General features: G+C 40.2%; 1 protein-coding gene across 1 annotated transcript in view; it reads left to right on the forward strand.

The window, feature by feature from the left end:
- LOC104261486 (uncharacterized) overlaps nt 1-21702 on the forward strand; it is a gene marked incomplete at its 5' end in the record, with an annotated part of 147750 nt that overhangs the window by 113415 nt on the left and 12633 nt on the right. Inside the window, one exon of the mRNA XM_059815665.1 lies at nt 2111-2270. Coding sequence (XP_059671648.1) covers nt 2111-2270 — 160 coding nt within the window. The remainder of the gene's footprint in view (nt 1-2110; nt 2271-21702) is intronic.

The raw sequence follows: 21702 nt of genomic DNA on the forward strand, positions 1-21702 counted from the left end.
TGTTTAGCAAGATAAGTGGCAACTCAGTTAAATTGCTGACCTGGAATTTCGAAGACAAACACCATAGAATATTATTGTTTCAAGATGAGTGGAAGGCCAGAAAGCCCACCAGATTGATTGCTAGTTTTTTAATGAAGCATAAGATAATTCTAATTTATGAGTCAATGTCTGCAAAAATGTATCTATTGTGTCGAAAGAACATCTAATGTAGGTCCAAGGATTAAGAGACAAACTTTTGTGGAATTTGGAAAATTACTACATGAAGGGTATTCGTAATTTTTAAAATTTTTTCTCTTCTGTAGTGTGTTTTAAGATACTTTAGTATCCTGCTCTGCCTTAGCACTGATTTGCATTTCACATTTCAGAGGTTTTTCTATTATTTCCTGGTAGCCAGTTTGTTTATACCCCCAGGACTACCTACATCTCTATTAGGTTATCTTCCAGCTGCTCTCCTCTTTTGATAAGAGAATCCCAAAATGACATCTTGGAAACTACAGCAAATTTAGGGCTGCAGCTTCAAAAAGGAATGTTTCAAAAAAGAAGGGTGGGGAAAAAAGTACAGAGAGCGCCTTTGCAGCGAAGCAGGAGATATAAATCCCTAATCTGATGTTGAGCCAGGCTGCCAGTTTTTGGTAGCAGAATAGCTACTCCATCACAGAAAGTCCTGGATATAGAGCTTGACCCTAAGGTTCATACTCCCCTTTGAAGAGAGAGCTAAAGCTGCTCCTGAGATCAAGTTGAAAAACTGTCTGTTGGTGCATCTCCTTATTTCTGTTCCACACTAAATCTCAGTTGTGGGCAAAATTGAACTAAGCAGTTTATTGAGTGTGCTTCTCTGCAATTACTGCGTGGAGTCTAAGGTGGGAGGTAGAGCTAGTGTAAATGTGAACTTCATTCTGATTTACTTGAACAGTCCGCTGTCCTCCACCCGCACACACATTGGTTAGCACATACATGCCAATACAAGGCCCAAGAATAAGGATCAGCCACAAGAACTGCGTCTAGTGCTGCTGTACATAAGAAGGATGAGAGTTCAGAGGTTCAAAGGAGTTGTGCCTGTGCTGTCTCTCCCACCTGCCAAGAAATGAAGGACCTGTATAGCTCCACAGAAATCTGGGCTTTTTGCTGGTTGCAGTGCCACACAGCAATCCCCACGCTTCTCGTGACTACCCAGCCAGTCTCTGGGAAGGATGGAAAAGCTAAGGTTAGTGCCAAGCACAGCTGAATTGTAATAAAGTATTAGCTTGGAACAGGATACAAAAGGAAAGACCTCAATTCGATATCCAAGATTGAGATTCCAGATTTTCTGATCTTTATTTTCTGAACCCCTTGTTTTGGAATAAAAGTAGAATGAGAAAGAGATGAACTTGAAGAGGTTCCATTTGAATTAAACAGCAATGTTTTGAAGTTTTAAAGTTCATCTAAGGCTAAAAATGTGACACCAGGCTTTTCCAAAAGCCTCACAATATTTCTTGGTTTCACCTACATTAAGAAATACCACACAGCAAGCCTTTCTTGTGGTAGAGAATTTTACTGCGTAGTGCTTATTCAGTGCCCTACCACAGCACAGAAACGTCACAGAAAAACAAAGCCAACAAACAAAATGAACTTTTCTAACTTCAAGAGAAGTTTAGATTGTATAGACTTCAGGCTTGCGGTTGAAAAAAATGGTGAGTAGTTCCTTTCTATATGAAGTGGTTTGTCCATTATTGAACCCTGGCACAGAAGGACTTCCATTCATGCCTAACTGAAGTACTCCATGTAAGTGCTGGAACTAGTTACCCAGCCCAATGCTAAGGACAGACATTGGACATTTCTGAAGGAAAGGAAGATCAGGATCTTTTGGGGAAGTCAACATCTTGAAATAATTAAAAGAAATTGCTGCTTAAGTTTATGTGATTTGATTCAGGTATTGTAAAGTCACCAGAGGGTTGGGGAGGGTTGTGTTTTGGAGAACTTGTAGGAAAGAAGCTTCTTACTCATGGGTAGAGGATATAGTCATGAAGGGATAACCAAGCTTTAGAAGTCTATAAAAGGGTAAGACACCTTTTTCTTTTTTGCATGAAGAGTCCTTTCAAAGAAGAACGACATGTGGCATTTCTATTCTTAGGCTACATAGCGAAGGTTGGCTGTTGGATGTATTTCGACGCATTCATGGTGAGGAAGACGCATTCTTCGTTCCATTGGACTTGGAGATTTCCAGTCAGGAGCTGAGCTACATTATGAAGAGGGCTGAGCAGTGGAGAGGAACCAATGGTGAAAGACGGATGGTGAGTGGCGAACAGAGTCTCCAAAAGGAGTCTGTGACATACTGTTCCAAATTAATGCTTTGTAGTTCTGGGTATTACCTAAAAGGACCTAGATATACAAGAAAATTATTCTTAGGGTGCTTCTTTGAATGGAGAAGCTAAGAAGCATGTTCAGGAGAATTTTGTGAGAAGGTTGTATGTGCATTGCCTAAACATCTTGAGGGCTTACAATCTGCTTAGTACCCAAAGGCTTAGCGGCATCACTGATGTCAAAAATTGTCTATGCTGTCTGGTGATTCTTGACTGGGTCATAGAGACTTGTTACTTGTTTAAATGTCAGTACCATCCCAGATAATTTCTCAGTCAGCTCAGCAAAATGGGGAGCTCCATGGACAAGTCGAATTGGTTCCCTGCAAGAGCATGGATGGGGCTGCCCTGAGGAGGGGGTGTGAGTTTGGTGAGTCAGATGTGACAGCCATGCTCTCCTTCCTCACCCTTTCCTTCCAGGATTGCCCAGAGGAGTGATCTGAGTTGGAAATGTGCAGGGGGAGGTAGAAGAAGCCTGAAGGTGGTCTGCTTTGGCTATCAGAATAATTCCTCTTTCTTTTCCATTAAACTATTAGCCTCTAGTCCCACATACAGACTTGAAGCTGTGATGTGCAGGAGATATATCTGTGTTTGCAAAGTGTCCAGCATTGGGGATGCCATCCACAAATGAGGTTTCTGGTCATAATTGCTTTCACAGAATTGAAAATAACAGAAGTAACATGGTCAGTAGTCTGTGAGGGTCATTGTCTTCCTTCTGTGAGGGACATTTTCTTCCCTGCTTTCTAGCTTTGCATCAGCATTATTAATTCCCATAGGACTATCTTATAAAACAGCTCTTGGACAATTGTTAAAGTGCTCATCAATTGGATTTATACATCTATGAGTGCCTCTGTGCACAATGTAACAGTAATATGTTCAGTAATTCTCCTGCTTCAATGTAAAAATGAACAGATTCCAGATAGGAAGGAAATTAGTCCTCTTAAGTATGTGTGAGTTATTTGTTTTCTTTTCTTTTCTAACTCACTGGAACAAGTGATTTCAGATTAGGGTCTGCAGGTTTTTCAAGCCTCTATAGCTACCTCTGAAAGATCAGCAGTTTATATAAATATATAGCCTCAGTTGTCACTGCTATAAACATCTGGCACAGCTGTAATTATTTTCCACTTTTTTTTGTGATGACAGTTTGGACCCTGAAAGGGAAAATAAAAAGGTGAATGTGCCAATTGAATGAAAAAGCAGATACTCAGTAAGCTTAATTTTTGTGGGAAAGCGCAGAGCACCACATTGCATTTCAACAGAGGAGAGGGAAAAGGTATGAATGAGTGAACGTGCTACCACAGCCACCTGCCTCAGACATTCCCACTTTTTATACAGATAGCACTTATTTGCTTTACCCCAGAAAGTAAAATCATCCTTCTTTTGTACTTAAAAACTTTCTATAGTAAGTCAAAGCATAGCTGCTGATGATTGGTTTCTATTACCTTTGTTACATGTTAAATAAGGTCAAACAAAGAATATATATAGTGGCCTTCATTTTACATGCCAGGACTACCAATGCCATATGGAAAAAGTGGTGGACAAGGCAACTGCAAACAACTACTTTTCTGTTTCAAGTGCTGAATACATTTCTAATGATATTACCAGCATATCATTTCTTGCAGCAGTACAGAAAGGGCTGGATGAAGGGGGGGTGGGGGGAGAAGAGGATGTAGGGTAAAGAAAAATGGAAAAGAATGGGAAGAAAAATTACTTCTCTCTATACAAATAGTGTGTCCCTGCATGGAAGAAATCTGGATTCTCATAGAATAGTTTGGGTTGGAAGGGACATTTAAAGGTCATCTAGTCCAACACCCCTGCAGTGAGCAGGAACATCTTCAGCTAGATCAGGTTGCTCAGAGCCCCGTCCAACCTGACCTTGAATGTTTCCAGAGATGGGGCATCTATCACCTCTTTGGGTAACCTGTTCTGGTGTTTCACCACCCTCATTTTAAAAAATTTCTTCCTTATATCTAGTCTAAACCTACTGTCTTTTAGTTTAAAACCACTACCCTTTGTCCTATCGCAACAGGCCCTGCTAAAAAGTCTGTCCCCATCTTTCTTGTAAGTCCCAATATGCAGCTGGGCATGTATGAAATGCCATATTGAAATGCGAGTACCTGATCCTACTCTGAGATCGTTGAAAACTGACCCAGCCTCAGTGGGATCCAGCAGCGGGGAGGGTGCAGTGAGAGTACAGGGAGGACACCCCGATGCTGCCTAGGGAGCACTGCGCACTTCATTCCACTAAGCGGAGCGATGCACGCTTTTGCCTTTACCCGAAGCCCCCAAGTTTCTGATTCCTATTCTGTCTACATCTGCATGAATTTCATGCCTTTTCCTTTATATCAGCCCTAACCAAATGCCAGGCTGTGACAGTGTTAAACTTTCCTGTTTTCTATGGGACATACTGGTGCAGACCAGGCGGTATAAAGAGATTGGAATAATGCAGAAAGCGTGCAGAAATTTGCATCCATGGCATCAGTGAAAATGCAACTCATGCTCTTCAGAAACCTGACATCTTCCCCTTCTGCTCCAATTTCTTGTTTGTATTATTTTGATGGAAAAGAGAACCATCAAACCAAGTTTCGTTAGCTCTTTGGCAAATCTAGTTTTGTAAAAACAAAACTTGCTCCATTCCAGTAATACGTTCTTCACATGGAGCCATATCCCTGCGAGACTAGGAACTATGTTTTCAGGTCTTTTACGCTCCTAGGCATTGCAGATACTGAAAGACCCTTTTTTCTGCCATGAATTTGCATAAGGTATTTATCTTGTCCCTTTCTTTTTGTATGTCTAATTGTACAAAGTAATCAGTATGGAAGACACATCGCTAGGCCTTATTGCGTGCATTATTAATGTGTTAATTTTTAAATAAGATACCAAATGAACTGTGAGCAATTTTTATAAAGGGAAGCATGAGACTGCCATATCTTACATCACTCTATATAAAAAATATATTTTAAATGGAGGTCATTCAAGTAAATAGTCAGTCAAACCTTCTGGAAAAAATAGGTCTACGTTTTTGCAATATTTTCTTGCTATTAACTATGTGCTTCTCATTTTTATTCCCTGGATTAAAAATTGCCCCATAAATGGGTATTTTATAATATGCTTAATTTCCTTTTATTAAATTGATAAATGCAGCAGCAGAGGACACATTTACAGTATGATGAGAATTTAAGGTTATTGCATTTTATAATTTTTATATTGTTCAGAGAAGCGATTTGTCATTTGTGGAATGACATCCGTGCCATCATTTCAAAGTATTTTTAGTCATCCTTTTGATAGGAAAAAGGTCACGTTCTGTAGACCAGGAAGACATCACTCTATTAAACTAATTTGCCTACATGCAAATTTTGTCATTTTTACCTCATTAACTATTTATCATAGAGTAAAAAAATATATATATTCATGAAGGGGCAGCTAGCAGCCTGATGGAGCTGGAACTAATATTTTGCAACTCTAATGATTTTTTGCATCCTTAATTAGATAGCATAAGGTTGATATGATTAGGTCAGGATGTAGTGTTTTTCATTAAAATACATTTTAGAAGCTGTATTCATAATCTGCCCTTGCAATTAAATAATGAGCCTATGAGTTTAATATTATCGACCCAATTATTATCCCATGGAAAAGTATACCTTTAATAAATTTGTGCCGTAGGACCTTCATTAGCAACAAAACGAATTATATTTTCAGGTACACAGATTACACAGCCACAATCACATTTATGTAGCGGTTTGGAAGGCACTGTAGGGAGAGAGCCACCAAAGCCCCCTACCATACAGAAACGCACTTGATTATTTTGGAAGAAGTCATTTACAATGCTGTTAATGAGGAAAGCTGCGAAGAAGTAAAAATGCCACCTACAGAGGCAGACAGACATATTTGTAGAAACAAACATTTGGAGGAACAGTGTTGTGGGCACCCCTCTGCTAGGAGGAAGCCTGGACCCTCGTTCCTCAACCTGTTATAAATATGGAGGCAGAGCTGAATATTTACTGATCTTTTGTTGGCGATGGGCATATGTTAAACGTATGTCAAATTCCAGAATCAGGAATATCGGGACCAATGGCAGCCAGAAATACATTAACTTGCCATTGATAACAGCAGATCAGTGATGAGGTCAGGACTCTGGATTTTAGCCAACCCTGTGGGTTTTTTTGGTAGATGTGATAAAAGTGACAATGAGTTGCTGTCCTCACGAAGTAATCAGTTTCCCAAAGTTAAGTGACAGTTCAGATCCAAAGTATCAGGTGGGGTTTTCTTTTGCCCAAACAGATAAGAAGTTAAAAAAAAAGGAAAAAAAAAATAAAAAAGAGGAAAGTATTTCTAGTAAAACAGGTTCTGGTCAGGGATCATTTTCTGAATGGGGTCTGTTGTGGCTGGGTTGGTTGTTGAGGCGTGCAGTGCCCAGTGCATCACTTTGCTCATGTTTAAAGCCTCTGAACTATTTATCAGGTGAATTGCTGTCAGCAGGGGTAAAAAGGAAAAAAATCTGGTCCTCAGTGATTTTTACTGGATTTAGACCTCAAGGTACCACCCATTGCTTGCAGAGGGACTTTTTACATAATAATAGTAACGGTGAGAAAAGTTCTACGAGCAGTAAGCTGAAACAACACCATTAGTATACCAAGCACAGGCCCAAAAGGTTTGCACACTGAGAGGGTTTTTGAAAAAAATGCAAGCTCTATAGGCAAGAAGATAATGTGAAACTTACACTTGAAATAAAGCCTGATGCACTGCAAAATTATTTTAATGAGACTAGGGCTAATTTTCTAATTCTAAAATGATATTATAGCAAACCATAAAAAATTACCCGGCAGTAGTTTTTTGAAAGGAAAATATATTTGTAATTATCTTGAACACACAAGATTACTTCAGGGCCTATTATCGACACAATTTTTGGTACCATTTTACACTAATTTGCATTTATTACTCTCAGGCCAACTATTAATATGTTAATAAATAAGTCATTAATACTTGTTATTTAATTGCTATCTATTTATTCCTGTTCAATAATGCATTAATTACTTGCGACTAGTTGAGGGCAAAATCCTGCCCTTGCTAGTGGAATCAGCAGTGGCAAGAGAGGAAACTGATGTTGGACATGTCGGCGTTAGGAGAGCTGGCAGAGAGCAAGTAGTTTAACCCATTTAGCACGAGGAGGTTAACTTTTCATCTTCTCTTAGAGGAAGCTTCATGAGCCTCCAGGTAGTCTGTGCTGCCACAAAGCTGCTGGGCCACAGGAGGAGGCTGCTGAAGGCAGGTGGTACCACACCTGAGATCACTGTAATTTGTCTCTTCTTGTGGTCCTGGGCTTGCTCCCATGCTGGAGTTTGGACCCTGCTTGCAAAGACAGGTGGATGATGGATAGGCAGAAGCCAAGGGCAAAGGCTGAAGTCCTCCAAGAGCCGGTGCTACACCGAGGAAAACGCGGCACAGGAGGTGAGAAAATGGAAATAGGCACATCACTTTCTTGTAGTTGGATGTTGGGAACAGAAAAAGGAGTATCCCCTACCCCACCCCGATCCAAAATCCCAGATTCAAGCTCTTCAGTTCCCCTTGTGTAAGTAGACTGTAGTGTACATCAAAAAAGGCTAAAGAAAATACTGACAGTATAATTGGTGTATTTTCTGTTTGAAGGTTTAGCACTACTCTGAGTGCCATTTCTGACCTCTTTTTGGAGAAAGGTGCCATCTAGAAATGGGTGGTGAGACCAGGCCAAATCTTGAACAAGAACATCAGCCTGTCTCTGTGTATCTGATAGATCTGATCATCTTAAATTTGATTTCTCTGAAGTTGCAGGGTCATTTTTTCCCATGAACACAAATAAAAATTTTGCCATTGCCTTTCAGGAAGCTCGATTTCCAAAAGATAGGTGAAAAGTCGCAGGGATATTTTGGCTTAACAAAAAATAATTTAAAAAAAATATGATTGAGTGAGGAAATTAGCTGGAAGGGGGTAATACCTTCCAGAATTGTGGGGTCCTGAAGGAAAAGTCAGCAAAGAACAAGGTGGTCATAGAAGAAAAGAATGGAAAGTTGTTCAGGAATTTGTGCAGAAGACACAGCCATGCTAAAGAAATTGAAAGAAATGCCAGATGAGAGAAGCTGATGGGAAAAAATAGCTATGCAATCGTGTTACTTTTAGTTCCCCCCAAAAGAATTCTCCTGTTCTCAAACTGCTGATTTAGATATCAGTGGTCTGGAAATGGAGAAATGAAAACACGTTGAGAGAACAGAATAATAGAAAGTGTAAATTTCCTTTTTATCTGTCCACTCTTCTGTTTGCAAACTCTTTCTGACTATGAGTTATACCTTATATATGTAAGTTCTACCTCATGTACTCTGTATTATATCTTTAAAAAATAACAAATGGATGAGATCACTCAAGCTGCAGTAGAAGATATGGTCTTATAATTTTGATTTGTGGTTTCTTTCCCCTAAACTAGTTTCAGTGGTCTTTTAGAAGCCTAGCATTTTGTGAGTTCACTATCAGGTTTCTCTTTCCTAAACTTAACCCATGTTGTAAAAAATTTTGAAGCTCCTCACTGGAGCTCTCAGTACAGTGTCTCCAGCAATTTAGATTCTACGAAGAATCAAAATGAAGTTTGCTGTGAAAGTAGCATAGGAGACTAGAAAGCAGTAGCAAAACCAACTTTGAGCTTATCCAGAAAAAATAACGGTAATATAGAATTTAATTCCTTAGGTGCCAGTGTGAATAAATCACTATGTTGATCTGGGGTAATGCACAATTGTTTAAACCAGTACAAGTAAACCACCCTGCTAGTCCAGGACAATTCAACTCAGCATGTTGAGATGACAAGACTAGGCAATAAGAAATAATCACCTATCTGCTACAGAAATTGTAGGAGGGAAACCTTGACCCCTTTGCAGTCAACAGCGAAACTTGCACTGACTTCATTAGGGCCAGAATTTCCATCTGTCTGTGTAAGCAAAGGAGAAGGGAGGAAATAGGGCCGTGTCTCACTGAACTTCTATGTGATCTGTGTATATAAGGTCAGATTCTCATCTGGGATAAATTATTGAAGGCAGAGTCTGTATTTTTTTGAAGATTAAATAGAGATTGAAAGTCATGAGATGAGCAGAAGGAAGGCTTAGCCCAGTAATGGGATGTTAGAGAAAATAGAGCAAAATGTAAGGTCAGAAAAGAGTGTAGCATTCCGTTGCCTTTTAGATTTAAAGTAAAATGATTTCTATATGAAACGATGAGGCCTTGAACTGTGTAGGATCAAATTGGCCAGATGGTTCTGAAACACTTCGCTTGCTGTTCTTTTAGAGTATTTAGTCCACAGGGAGTGGTGGGTGAAAAGAAGAAAGGGGGGAAATGTGGATGGTTGGAAGCATCTGGAATAGCCAACTATGCTGACCATACCCAGGCATGGCATTAAACTTCACAACAGTTGATTAGTAATTCCTCACAAAGTGTGTATGTGCGAGCTGCGGAAAACAAGGTAATGCAGCCTAGGTAAAGGAAAAGCTTCTTTTGCCTGGGTGGATAGGTCTAACGAGTGGAACTGTTTAAACAAAAAGAAGCCTTGTAATAAGTTCTAGCGATGGAAGAATGGATAGAATCAACAAGTAAACTAATGAAAACGGTATTAGAAATTGAGCAGGTAGAGTAACACTGCACGGGACTTTCTTGATTCCATGTTGTATCCTATCTTAAAGAAGAAAAAAAAAAGATTAAAAATGGGTAAAACCCCCAAACAACTATGCAAGCTTCTCTGAATCTGAAAGTTGCATGGCAATAAGTTAACAGAATAAAAAAAAAACATAAAAAGAAAGGCAAACTACGCAGAGGCAAGTATTATGAGCTACTTACAGCATTTCTTTTTTAGTTGCCGTGTGATATCTCATATGATAAGACTATAAATTGAAACCAAAATGATTTAGTCAAACTCCATGGAATTTACTTAGGGAGGTTGTAAATACAATCTTGTTTTTAGAAAACATGTGTTTCGTTTCCCTTTTCAATGAGAACTGATTTATACAAGTCTCCTTTGTTATCCCCATTATATGCACCATATAGTATTTCCAGAGTGAATGGTAACAAATCATTTTAATCCTATAATCAATACATGAATTATATAAAGGTGTTAGTGCAGACGGACCAAATTAATTGTCTGCTGACATCCTTCTGATTACTATACTGGCAGAAAGGTGTTAATTTCTGTAATACTTCAACAGATATCCAAACTGTTTTGTCAGAGAGGTTGGACAGTGATGGAGGAGGAGTACACTTAACTGTAATTTTTGTAGTAATTCATGGGAAGCTTCATTGACATGTGCTAATGGCACTTGATTGCCCTCAAGATGTTTTCACAACAGAACTCTGCAAGTGCCACATCAAGGTTTGCTCAGTCAAGTAGTTTTTTTTTTCCTCCTTGCATCTAGATAATTTGTGACCACAGGCAAACTTTTGAAAATCCAAGGTGGTTTGCAACACTCCGTTGGGGTGAATCTGTCATCAGCCGGCTGGTACAGATCAGTGCACTAATGAAGAGCAAGCTCTTTGGGTTTTTTGTCATTTCTGTGCAAGCAATCCATTTCATTTCTCCTCAGTGGCAGGGCATGTTATACATCTCATCCCATATAATCTGACTTACATTATAATTTGATTCATACACAGCCTTTCCACAGAGATTAATTAGCAGCAGGTTTGAAGTTTGCAAGTGAAAATATGATAATTAGTTCTCTTGGAATGTTAACATTTCAACACTTCAGGTTCTCGCCATCTTTGTCTTCAATGAAGCTGCAGTAAACGAGCACTATTTCTCTTCTAAATCAGACTCTTGTGAGGTTTGAAATACAGACATTTTCATCAAGCTGGATAATTTCCATAGAAAATTTACTAGCTCATGAAATATTGCCGGAGTAATTCATACAATGACTCCCTCCTCCCCTTGGTAGGTTGAAGTATGATGTGAGCAGTTCTGAAAACCCTCAGGACAGTCACTTATTTAACAACGGTGATTCCTTTTCTTTGTAACAAAAATCAGCTGACTCTTCATTTTTGCACAAAACAGAATTAGCCAATAGGTCTCTCATATGGTTGTCGGGTAGTGCTGTAAACAAGGTTACATTAACACCTTTGACTCCCTGCACTCATTTGTTCTGTTGGAGTGTATAATACAGGTAACTCATTGGCACATACAACATATCTAAGTCCAATAATTTAGCAGGATTCTGAAAAGAATTAACAATTTATCTGAATAATGAGAACATACAAAGTTACAATAGTGAGTAAAAATGTTATATGAAATATCAGCCCTGATGATTTAAAGACATAATGTAATTGCTAACAGATGGGGCTTAAGGAGAAACTCACATTATGGAAAAGTTATTGTGTTGTTGTCCATTATGGGTGGGTGTAGCTGTTTAGAAGCTAATATTTGCTTAATTATTTGTGATTTATCCTTCTCTGTGTTGTACAGATTTTTTTTTTTTTCCTGTTATATGATTTTAAGAAAATATCTAAAAAATTCTCTAATTACTGGGCTCATCTCATCTTATTCTTACATCTTTGGCATCAGTCATCCTCTGAGCTTGGACAGGGTACTGTCGATGCTCATTGATCTAGTCAGGTAAGGGGTAATTGAAATGCTTCTACCAATGTAACATCTAAATCACCATGTGATTGTGAGCTTGCATATGCAGTTGCATGAAGTTCATGTGCCAATTATGTATGTAATTGCAAGCATGTTTTTGCAGATCAGGCTTTTAGTTTCTTCCTTTAGAAGAAATGGCTTACTACCATTGTGCGATTGTCACACAAAAGGCTGCTGACAAAGAGTGAATTACTTTAGGGGCAAGAACATTAGAGGATACTCGAGCAATGTTACAGAACTGAAGCCTCAGGTAGTTTGCTTTCTAGTAATGACCTTTAAATATTCTGGAATCAAATGATATTTTCTTCTTTAAATGTAAAATTTCCCACACTGACATCAGCGACTACCGAAGACACCTGCACGTAGCAGAGCAAAATCTCCTTGGCCATGGAATGGGGCTGGAGAGATCTAGCAAGCACTGAACAAGGTCTGGCTGGATGCAAGAACGGCTCTAGGAGACTCAATGGGAAGGCTTGAGGTCTTGCCACTCTGTGTCTGTCTACGTGGTGAGTTTAGCAAAGATGCACACTTGTTCTCAAGCCCAAACAGGTCTATCCTTTTTTCTGTCTTAACCTGAGCTCAGAAGGCGAAGTAAACTTTGTGCCTGAGCCTACAGGTGAGCTTTGGCTAAGCTAAAGCCAAGTGTGGGCAGAATGCACTTGTTCATAGGACTCAGCAAGGATGTTCGTCCTTCCTGCTGTAGATATGCCAAAGACTGTGGTCTCAGAGTGGGCTACAAGCCCCAGCTCTGGCACAAGATTTGAAATAGTTACCCTTTGAAGCTGTATAGATACGGGGGATGAGTTAGATTTCCTGTGCTGACGCCTGACAGCTCTGTCCAGAGCTTATTTGCTGGAGTTTTCTGAAGGGGTCACGATTTTCACCCTGACGTGTTTGTCAGGACAGAAATGCGCTCTCACTATGCTTCCCATCTACATAGTTTTTTCTATCTTAGTGATAATCAGGGCATCTAAAACAACAGTAATTTCCTGGTTCTGTCTGAAACCTGGCACGGGTGTCTCTGAGGCCAGCCAGTGAGACTTTGTTGTTGCACAGAGCCTTGTTTTCTCCTGATTGACAAAGGGGGAGAGGAAGCCATGCCCCAGGGAGGTGAGGTTGTAAGGAATTCCTGCCAACAACAAAAAAGAGAAGGAGGCAAATTGACTGTTTTATTAGGAACATGATCTGTAGTGTTTTTCATCTGGAGAGGGGATTGTTGCATGCTGATGAATATGGGTATCGCATCACAAGAGTGCTAAAATGCCCCTGAGCGAGTATGTTCCTTCAGCTCTCCTTCAGCAGCTCCTGTATCCCAGCCACTGACCTGTGAAATGTGGTCGCGTCCTCTGGATTTTTCCTCTATTTTGAAAGCTGTTCTTTTTGTCCTGCAAAATATTACCCTAAACAGTTAAATGAGAGTTGCATTTGCAAGGATTTGTGTATCAATATTCATGGAAAATCTGATGGGTTGGGTGGCCAGAGAGGGATAATCGTGCCATTCAGGTGACATGTAAGTACAGCAGGTTTTATGGATTTATTGTTTCAAAACTTACTCAGTTTTGTCCAAAACAGAATGGACTTTTTAAAATCAATATTTCTGAAATAAAATCCTGCCATTCTGGAGAGGACATGATCAATGATCAAGAGAAAAGGTGGACAGCTGCTGACTTTGGCATGCTCTGATGAAGATGGAGCCAAACTCTGAGCCTCACAACACCTTGATCCTAGTGGGCACTGTTCAGATAATCTACTTCTGACATGAATGCTAGGGCCTCCTCTCCTGCTGGCTTTGAGCACCTCTCGCTGTGCCTAACCTAAGGCTTTGGGATCACCTCCACAGATCTTCTGAGGTGTTTATCTCCCTCCACTGACTGAGTGCAGGGACTTAGTTACACATCAGGCTCCCTGATTATGGCCCTAAATGTGCATCGTTTATCCAGAGACACTGGCATCAGCATGTTGATGTAAAACTTTCAGTGCTACGCACTAGGACCAAATTCCGGTGTCCTCAAAATGAGCTGGGAGAAGGGAAAGCACAAAGCTAGGCAGCACCTTGGGGAGCTGGGCTCCTGCCAAGCCCTCTCCCGGCTGCAGCAGTGGGACCAGCCTGTCTGGTTTTGCAGGGCATTTGCCTGGCCAGAGTAACCATGAAGGGTTATTTAAAAATAGGAAAATTGCACCTGGTCATTTAAAACATCTCAGAAGGGTTTGTTGCACCTGTCAGATGAACGGCCATTGAAATTGGCACGTTGGCCGTGACATGAGTAATTCTTTGATGAACCAGTCTTTTTGCATAGAAAATTATCCCATCAGAAACACTCTGAGTAGTGCTAGCCTGCAGGCTTGAAGCTTAAGCTCAGTCACGGCATAAAAACCTACCCAGCCTTGTTTTCTTTTGCAGCTGAGATTAGCCATTTAGGACTTGCAGTTTAGACTTTTCTCAGATAAACCCCCTTTTGTATTAATGGGTCTTGCCTGAGAGAGCAAGCCTGCCAACTGGATCCTTACTTCTCTGATTCGCAAAGAAGGATGCTTATTTTAGCTTTATTGAACACATTTGGGCTTTGCATTTCCATTTAACAGGTGGGAAATAATGTAGTGAAGGTAGAAAGCTGGTTTCTGTCTCTTTCAAAGTCAATATAGGTAGAGAAAAAACCACACTTGACAGTGTCTTGTTAAGATTTTTTTAGGATTACTGTACTCTTTCCCTTGATTAGTTGCTCTTTGCTGAAGTCTGATGGCCTTCAAATAAACTGAAGGCTTGTGAACCTGGGAGCCTGAGCCCTCCTGCTGCTAAGGAAAGGTTTATAGACTAGTTCCTTTCATTATCGCTTTATAAATCGCATTGTTTGAAGCAGTGTGTACTGCAGCTTGAATAACAACTTGGAGGATGTTAATTAATTTGCTGTTGGAGAACTACTGTCTTTTCAAGTGGCTTTTGGGGGGTTCAGATAATTGTTAGTATTTGAGACAGATGGGAAATCTTTTGTTGACAAATGTTACCCCACCTCACGCTCAAGTCTGGGCAACGTCCATTGCATGTATGCAAGCCCTTCAGGGCTACAGATATGCAGTGAGTGCCTTGGGGTCTGTAGGTAGGTGTGACACTGGTATAACTTGTGGAGAGTCCTGCACAATTCTTCAGGTGCTTCCACAGGATGAGAGAGCCAGAACCTTCCCCAGCTGCAGCCTAGAGCATGCAGCAGACCTTTGTGGATTGCTTTTCCCTTCAAACAGCAGTGCCAGGATTGGAGCAGCATATTCATATACAGCCTGGTACAGCCTCAACACCTTCCTCTATGGGGTGGTCTTATGCTGCTTGGTATCGGCAGTGTCCCCTGTTTCCGAATATTTGAGTCTGTGGTGTCCGCAACACCCGATTGCTTGTTCTGGTGACAGAGAAAAAGATCTTTTGAAATGGGAAAAGGTCCAGGGTGCCTGACTTTAAAAGCGTCTTCTTAAAAGCACTGCAATTTCCACCATAGCCCCTTCCATTCTTGTTTTCTTCCAAACAAAATTTGATGCAGGTTCCTGCAGAATCTGTGCATTCTCTGGATTTGGGTCCCTTTTCTCAGTACCATGGCTTCCTTGTACTTGCTAGGCTGTTTCTGCAATCTCTTGCCCCCCAGCTACGTGACAAGTAGCTAGGGACCAGGGTAGCCTTTTTGTTCTGTACCTGAGCAAGTGCGTCCTGATCTCCATGGTGGTGCCAGCCCAGTGCGGGTGTGCAGAGGAGGGTGATTTTAGGATTTGAGAAGCATCCTTCAAAGAAAACAGACGTGCCATCAAATAGCTGAAGGAGGATGAGCACCCCCTGTGGCACAGGTGTATGGTAGTGCTCATCAGAAAAGCGCTGTGAGTATTGAAATGGCTTTAAACAGACCAGATATCCTGCCGGTAACCGAGAGGGTGCTTTAGGCTGCATGGGGAGAGCAGAAGTCTATTGCAAAGCTTCCTAGCAGGTTGAAATGGCCACTTCTTGTCATGTTGGTCCTTAGCTGTGCTGGGTCGGAGGCCAAGGTGCCCCCGCTCCCTGTGCGGCATGCTTCGTGGCCGGGGAGCCCCGTGCCATGGAGGCTCTTGCAAAGCAGCTTGAGGCACACAGTTGGATATTGCACAGAGTAACTAAAAGAAAAGGAGGCCCAGCAATAGCAAAGTATTCAAAATATTTTCTTGTTCAGTTTTTACAAGTAGAAGTATAAACACATGTGCATGAGTGAGAACGATATGACAGCAGATTATGACTGTTTTGGAGTCTTTACCCTCAATTTCCTCTTGCCACATTTACACTCTGAAATGCATGCATGTGGACCAGGATTCTTGTCACTCATGTATACATCCAGCCTGAGTAGCTATAATCAGCATTTAAATATTATAGGAGCAGTTTTTACGTTGATTGCAGTGTCTCATCGGTGCTAATTTATTTGTAGGTAATGTTAAATACTTGAAAACAACCCCTCGGGTAGCTTCCAAATGCGTATTTTGTGATGAAAACTGAAGGCAAAGGGAATGGGCTTTTGGGGGGACAGAGAGGGAGAGGGGAAAAAACAACAACAATGGCAAACAACAAACAAAAAGCCTCAAAACCAAATGACAGTAACAGCATCTTTGTGTAAATATAACATTCTTGTGCAGTGTTTACAGTCCAGACGCTGGGGCACTGAAGAGGGTAAGCAATCGGAAGTGAGGCAAAACCTCCTTCATTATTATTTGCTATAAATGCCTGTTAGTTTTTACTTTATTGACCAAGCTGAATGCAGAACACCATGAAAATAAGTCAAATTTATCAGAAAAAAAAATCCTTTGCTTTTGTACTGGTGATGGTGCAAGTAATTGTGTCTGTTTTAAATGTCTGGGGTCTGACTCTCATTTATGCTGTTCTGGCATCTTGACAAAGCTGTAGCATGGGTATAATGATGTGCCAGGGCTGTGTGAAAAGACCTGAGTGTAGAAAGAGAAAGGAATTCATGATTTTCGAACTTGACAGTGCCCTTTAAGCTAACCATGGAGGAACTCTGCTTGGTCTGCCATATATTGCTTCTTCTCTGGCCACTAAGGGTTACTATTGTCATTTGTTGAATGTGTAATAGGATTTAGAGATGGATTAAGCTAAATGTTTTGGATTTAAAAGTTTTTTTTGTTGTTTTGTTTTTCTTTATTTTCATGGAACAAGCCTCTTTTCTGCCTGCACAAAGAAGGTTGTACAGTTTAAACAAAACCTAATGGAAATTCTTCAATGAGGCAAAGATGTTCAAATACATTCATTCTGTTTTCGTGGTGATGTGGCATCATCATGACTAAAGTTTGTTGTTTCTTTTTCTGGTTGATGTGTAGCCAGGCAAAGATTCTGACTTAAAAGCTTAGGATTTAGACTCCCAGCCCAGGCTTTTTTGAGAATCATTATCACTGCAATTGGGCAAGGAGATGCTTTATGGAACAAACAAACCAACAAAAATAAACAGAGAGCTCACAGTATTTTTTCATGTTTCAATCCCATGACATTTTGTTTTTCATGTCTGTATTAAGCATGTGGGGTTGGAAGTTACCGTAGGTCATAGGCTTTCGATTATTTCCTGAAGGTCTCTAATACTGTATTTCCTTTTTTTCATAAGGGAGTAAAAGTTGTTTCAGACAGTGCACAAACAACCATTTTCATAAACTCCCTAAATTCAGAGTAATAACGATTCAGCCAACTAGAATATGTCTAAAATGGATTACTAAAGCATGTTTATCATCACATTAATCCTGCTCTAATGCAGTTCTTTCAACTGGAAGTTTTCTTCTCTAGTCTGGGCTGAATTTTGCTCATTTTAAAACTTCACTGTGTCTGGTGGAGAGAGAGAAGGGACACTTGTTGTTTCTAAAGGTCATGTACACGCACATAATTTCCTTGTGCCAGGAAGCTGAACCTTGTGCTCCAAGAGTTCCTGCTGCCTTGCCATTGCCCACAGTACCTTTTCTGATCCTTTCAGTGCAAGGTTATCAGGCGAGACCCTAGGCGGATATTTTTGTGGCTGGACTGGCACAGTGCTGTAGCCTGTCCCTGCCACGTGTTTTGTCAGATCAGACATGATTCCCGTATCTGTGCTGTTACCTCTGGAAGACATTTTCATCTCACACACAATCCAGGGAGTTGTTGCATTTCGACTGAAACAATCATAGAAAATACAAACCAGAACCATATCACTGCACTGCGTTATTCAAATGAGAGGTCAAATTACCCCCACTGATGTAAGCAGGGCTGCCAAGGTCTAAATGAAGACACAACTTGGCCAAAGGTCTGTTTCTAATGTGAGGTTTGAGGGCTGGTAGGTCTTGCATCTAATATCAAACAGCTGCAAGCCAGTACCAGCTCCATTGGAAAATACGCACGCATTTCTAAAGAAACCCTCCCCCCAAAAAACCATAAAACCCAACAACCCCAAATCTTAATATATTATTTAAACCTTGCCAGCATAAAACTGAAAGTATAATTGCTCATTGTTGCCTGCTATTTTAGTTTGAGTTCCCTGTATGAGATTATTTAGGTGCATTAATGCATGCTAAGATATTTCAGTATAATGCTCATGCTGCTTCTCCCCCCGCTCCCACACGCACCCCCAGACTCCTCAAGGGCCTTTACAAAAGTGCAAGCTCAATTCTTGTATCATTTGCACCCCTGTAGATCTGTGGCAGTTTCTCTTCATTTGCATTTGCTAACAGAAAGCAAGCTCAAGACGTGAATTTGGTGTACTGTTAGCATGAGCAAAAAGATAGCTCATTTATTAGTCCTTAGTTTCATTTTGCAGCGCAGCTTTTGGTGTCCTAAGATTACATGAGAAGACACTGTTATAACTATAATCACTCAGGAACTCAACTACAGACATACATAATAAGTATGAATACATTGCTCAGAAATTGTTAATGGCCAGCAAAGTACTCTTTTTCTGAATTACTGCCAAGTTTCAAAACTGCATGTGTCATCTTATCACGTACTATACATTAAGTGTTGGTCATGTAAGTCAGATCTTCCCTATGGGTATTTTAAATTGCAAACATAACTTTTTGGAAACACTATTGTAATGTTTTTTACTTGGCTTGATTGCTAAATCAACATAGTTTGTTCGTATCAGTTCAATTGCTTTTTCCTTATTATTTGCTGCTTCTAAATCTTTTATCTGAACAAGAAATGAAGATCAAGTAATTTGTTAGGTAGCTGAGCATCTAACACTGTCTAAAATCTCTATAAAATCTGTAGTAAATTTATGGTATGCCCTTTTTCTTTTTTTATATGTAACCAGGATAGAACTGGAACTTAATAAATCTTGCAAGTTAGCCATGAAAGAAACATAATCTCTTTTCCATCAGGTATTGGCAATAATAAACTTAAAAAATTTAAGATAATAATGAATCTCAAAACATTTGAGTTCATGCATCTTTCTTCTGCTGTACAGTGGTAGTTTTGTAGTTCAGCTGATACCCTCCTGCTATGTAACGTAGCTCTTAGTTCGGATGTAGTCCCTTGTACGACGTCTTTGAGGTTTCATCCCATTGCAAGTCTTCCCTGCTGCCTGAGACTGACTGACTGTGCTGCTCTCTGACAATGGGCAGTGCCTACTTCTGTTTCTTTTTTCTTCCCACATAGTGACTGACTCTATAAGCAGCCACTCTCTAAATTCCCAAATCACCAACAGGAATGTGAGGACATGAGACGGCGTGGTACACCAGAACCTAATTGGGTTGCTTCTTCCTAAGATGCTATCTGTTCAGGGACCTGTGAGAACATTTTGCTTATGTCATCTGTCTGAGTACTAGTAGCAGAAGATCTTGATGTGCCGATGAAAGCTTTGAATGCAAATACATAGAATTATCTCTGAAAGTTATGGGTAGATAAATGGATCAGTGAAGTATCATGTATTACATGAAAAATATATTCATGGAGGTACAAACAAGCTGTGAGGAAAACACAAGTACAGAAAAGTTGATTTTTTTAGAAAAGAGAACTGCAACATCTCAAAGCACAGAAGATGAAAGTAGTACTTCCAGCCATTCTGTTTCAATGAATTATTGTATATATAAATCCATTTGCGTTGGAAGTTGAGAGGCCATTTATTTCACAAATACTAGTATTATACCAGGAAATGGAAACAGGATTGTGAAAATGATTATTAAACATCACACTTTAGGTTTTAGGATAGCTCCAGTTCCAAGGGACCAAACGCGATCTAACTCTGGGAGGCAAATTAGCATTCTGTTAAAATGGCTTCTGCCAGACAGGACACTACAGCACTGGGCTGCTTTAAAATACATCCAGAATAATAATCCTTGTTGTCATCAGTCCATGTCTGCAGCATGTCAAAGTCAAGATTTCTTTGCCGCACAGGTAAAATGGGATGCTGCTGCCACGGGAACGGGGTGGTTTCTGCTGCTGCGTCGCAGTTAGGATGGAGACTCCCAAGTTACCTCTGTTCTTGCTGTCTCCGGAGGAGCAGCCCCGGTGCAGGGACCCTCCCTGGCTGCAGCAGCAGCCGCCAGCCTGGCTTGCTAGGGCACTGCTGCGGGCGAAGTAGAGAAGCAAAACTCATCTCCCCGGAACCTGCCTGCTTTGCTTATGCCTGGAGCCGGTCCTGCTTCAAGAAGGCAAATAGTCTGGGAAGACAGAGCTGTGCTTTTGATGGGTGATTGCTTACTAATGTAGCCTGATCTTTAATTTTTAATGTTAACTAAAAATGCAAGGTACAATCAGCTGGAAACAGATTAAATAAGAAGAGGAGCCAAGCAAGATTGCTGATCCTCTTGTAATGATGGGAAATGAATCCTTAATATGAAAGAAAAAGAATTCAAAATTATCACTTCCCCAGCTTAACACCCAGCAAGGATCCCAAAATACTTTTTCTCAACAATTTTTCTCAAAATATATTTTAATTTGAGCAAAAACTGGAGCATCCCCATTCTTTGTGTGTTAAGACTTTTGAAGTCAACAGTCTTTTGGCGGTATTTCCATAAAACCAAGCCATCAAAATGTGCTTGAAACTGGAGACATGCTGAGTGTTTTCTGTTCTTCTTTGAATGGGGTTCACCCATCCCCATAAGACATGTAATGAGAAAAGGAACCAGCAAAAAGCTGAGAAATGGTACAGAGCGTCCTGGTTGGAAACCCACACTTTTATATGTACCAAAAAACTGCGGCAGTTAGTTGAATCAATTTTAGGCAATCAGTATACAGAAACCAGCTTTTTTCTTGGTGCTTTTGATCCTTTAAAAGTATCACCTAAGCGTTTGGTAACTCTGCTGACTTAAGAGAAGGCATTACGCTATTCCTGGGTACACTTGCCTCTTTTCTTCTTGAATACTAAAACAATTTGGTTGATGTTTTTCTATGCTTCACATTCTGTTGACTGATACGGTGTTCTAGTAAGTTGAGGAAATGTTCTGGTTACAGTTAAATAACATAAAATGTATGGACAAGATTAATTCCTGTGCTGCTGTCACTTACTCTAATTTTACTTGATCAAAGAAGCTACACCAGCATAAAAGCGGCAAAGTTGCAGTGAATCAAGCACACATGCAAAGCAGAAAACTTAATAGTTTTTAATGAGAGATGAAATTACTTTAGTGTATTATCTAAATTCCTATAGAGTGCACATTTTTCATTGAAATTAAAGATTTATATAACGTGATACAAATCCCACTGTAAGAGGCATAAAATTCACTTAGAACAAATGGTGAAAAGACATTAGATTGATATTTTTA

Source organism: Gavia stellata, chromosome 3, assembly GCF_030936135.1.
Source record: "Gavia stellata isolate bGavSte3 chromosome 3, bGavSte3.hap2, whole genome shotgun sequence".
Lineage (NCBI taxonomy): Eukaryota > Metazoa > Chordata > Aves > Gaviiformes > Gaviidae > Gavia > Gavia stellata.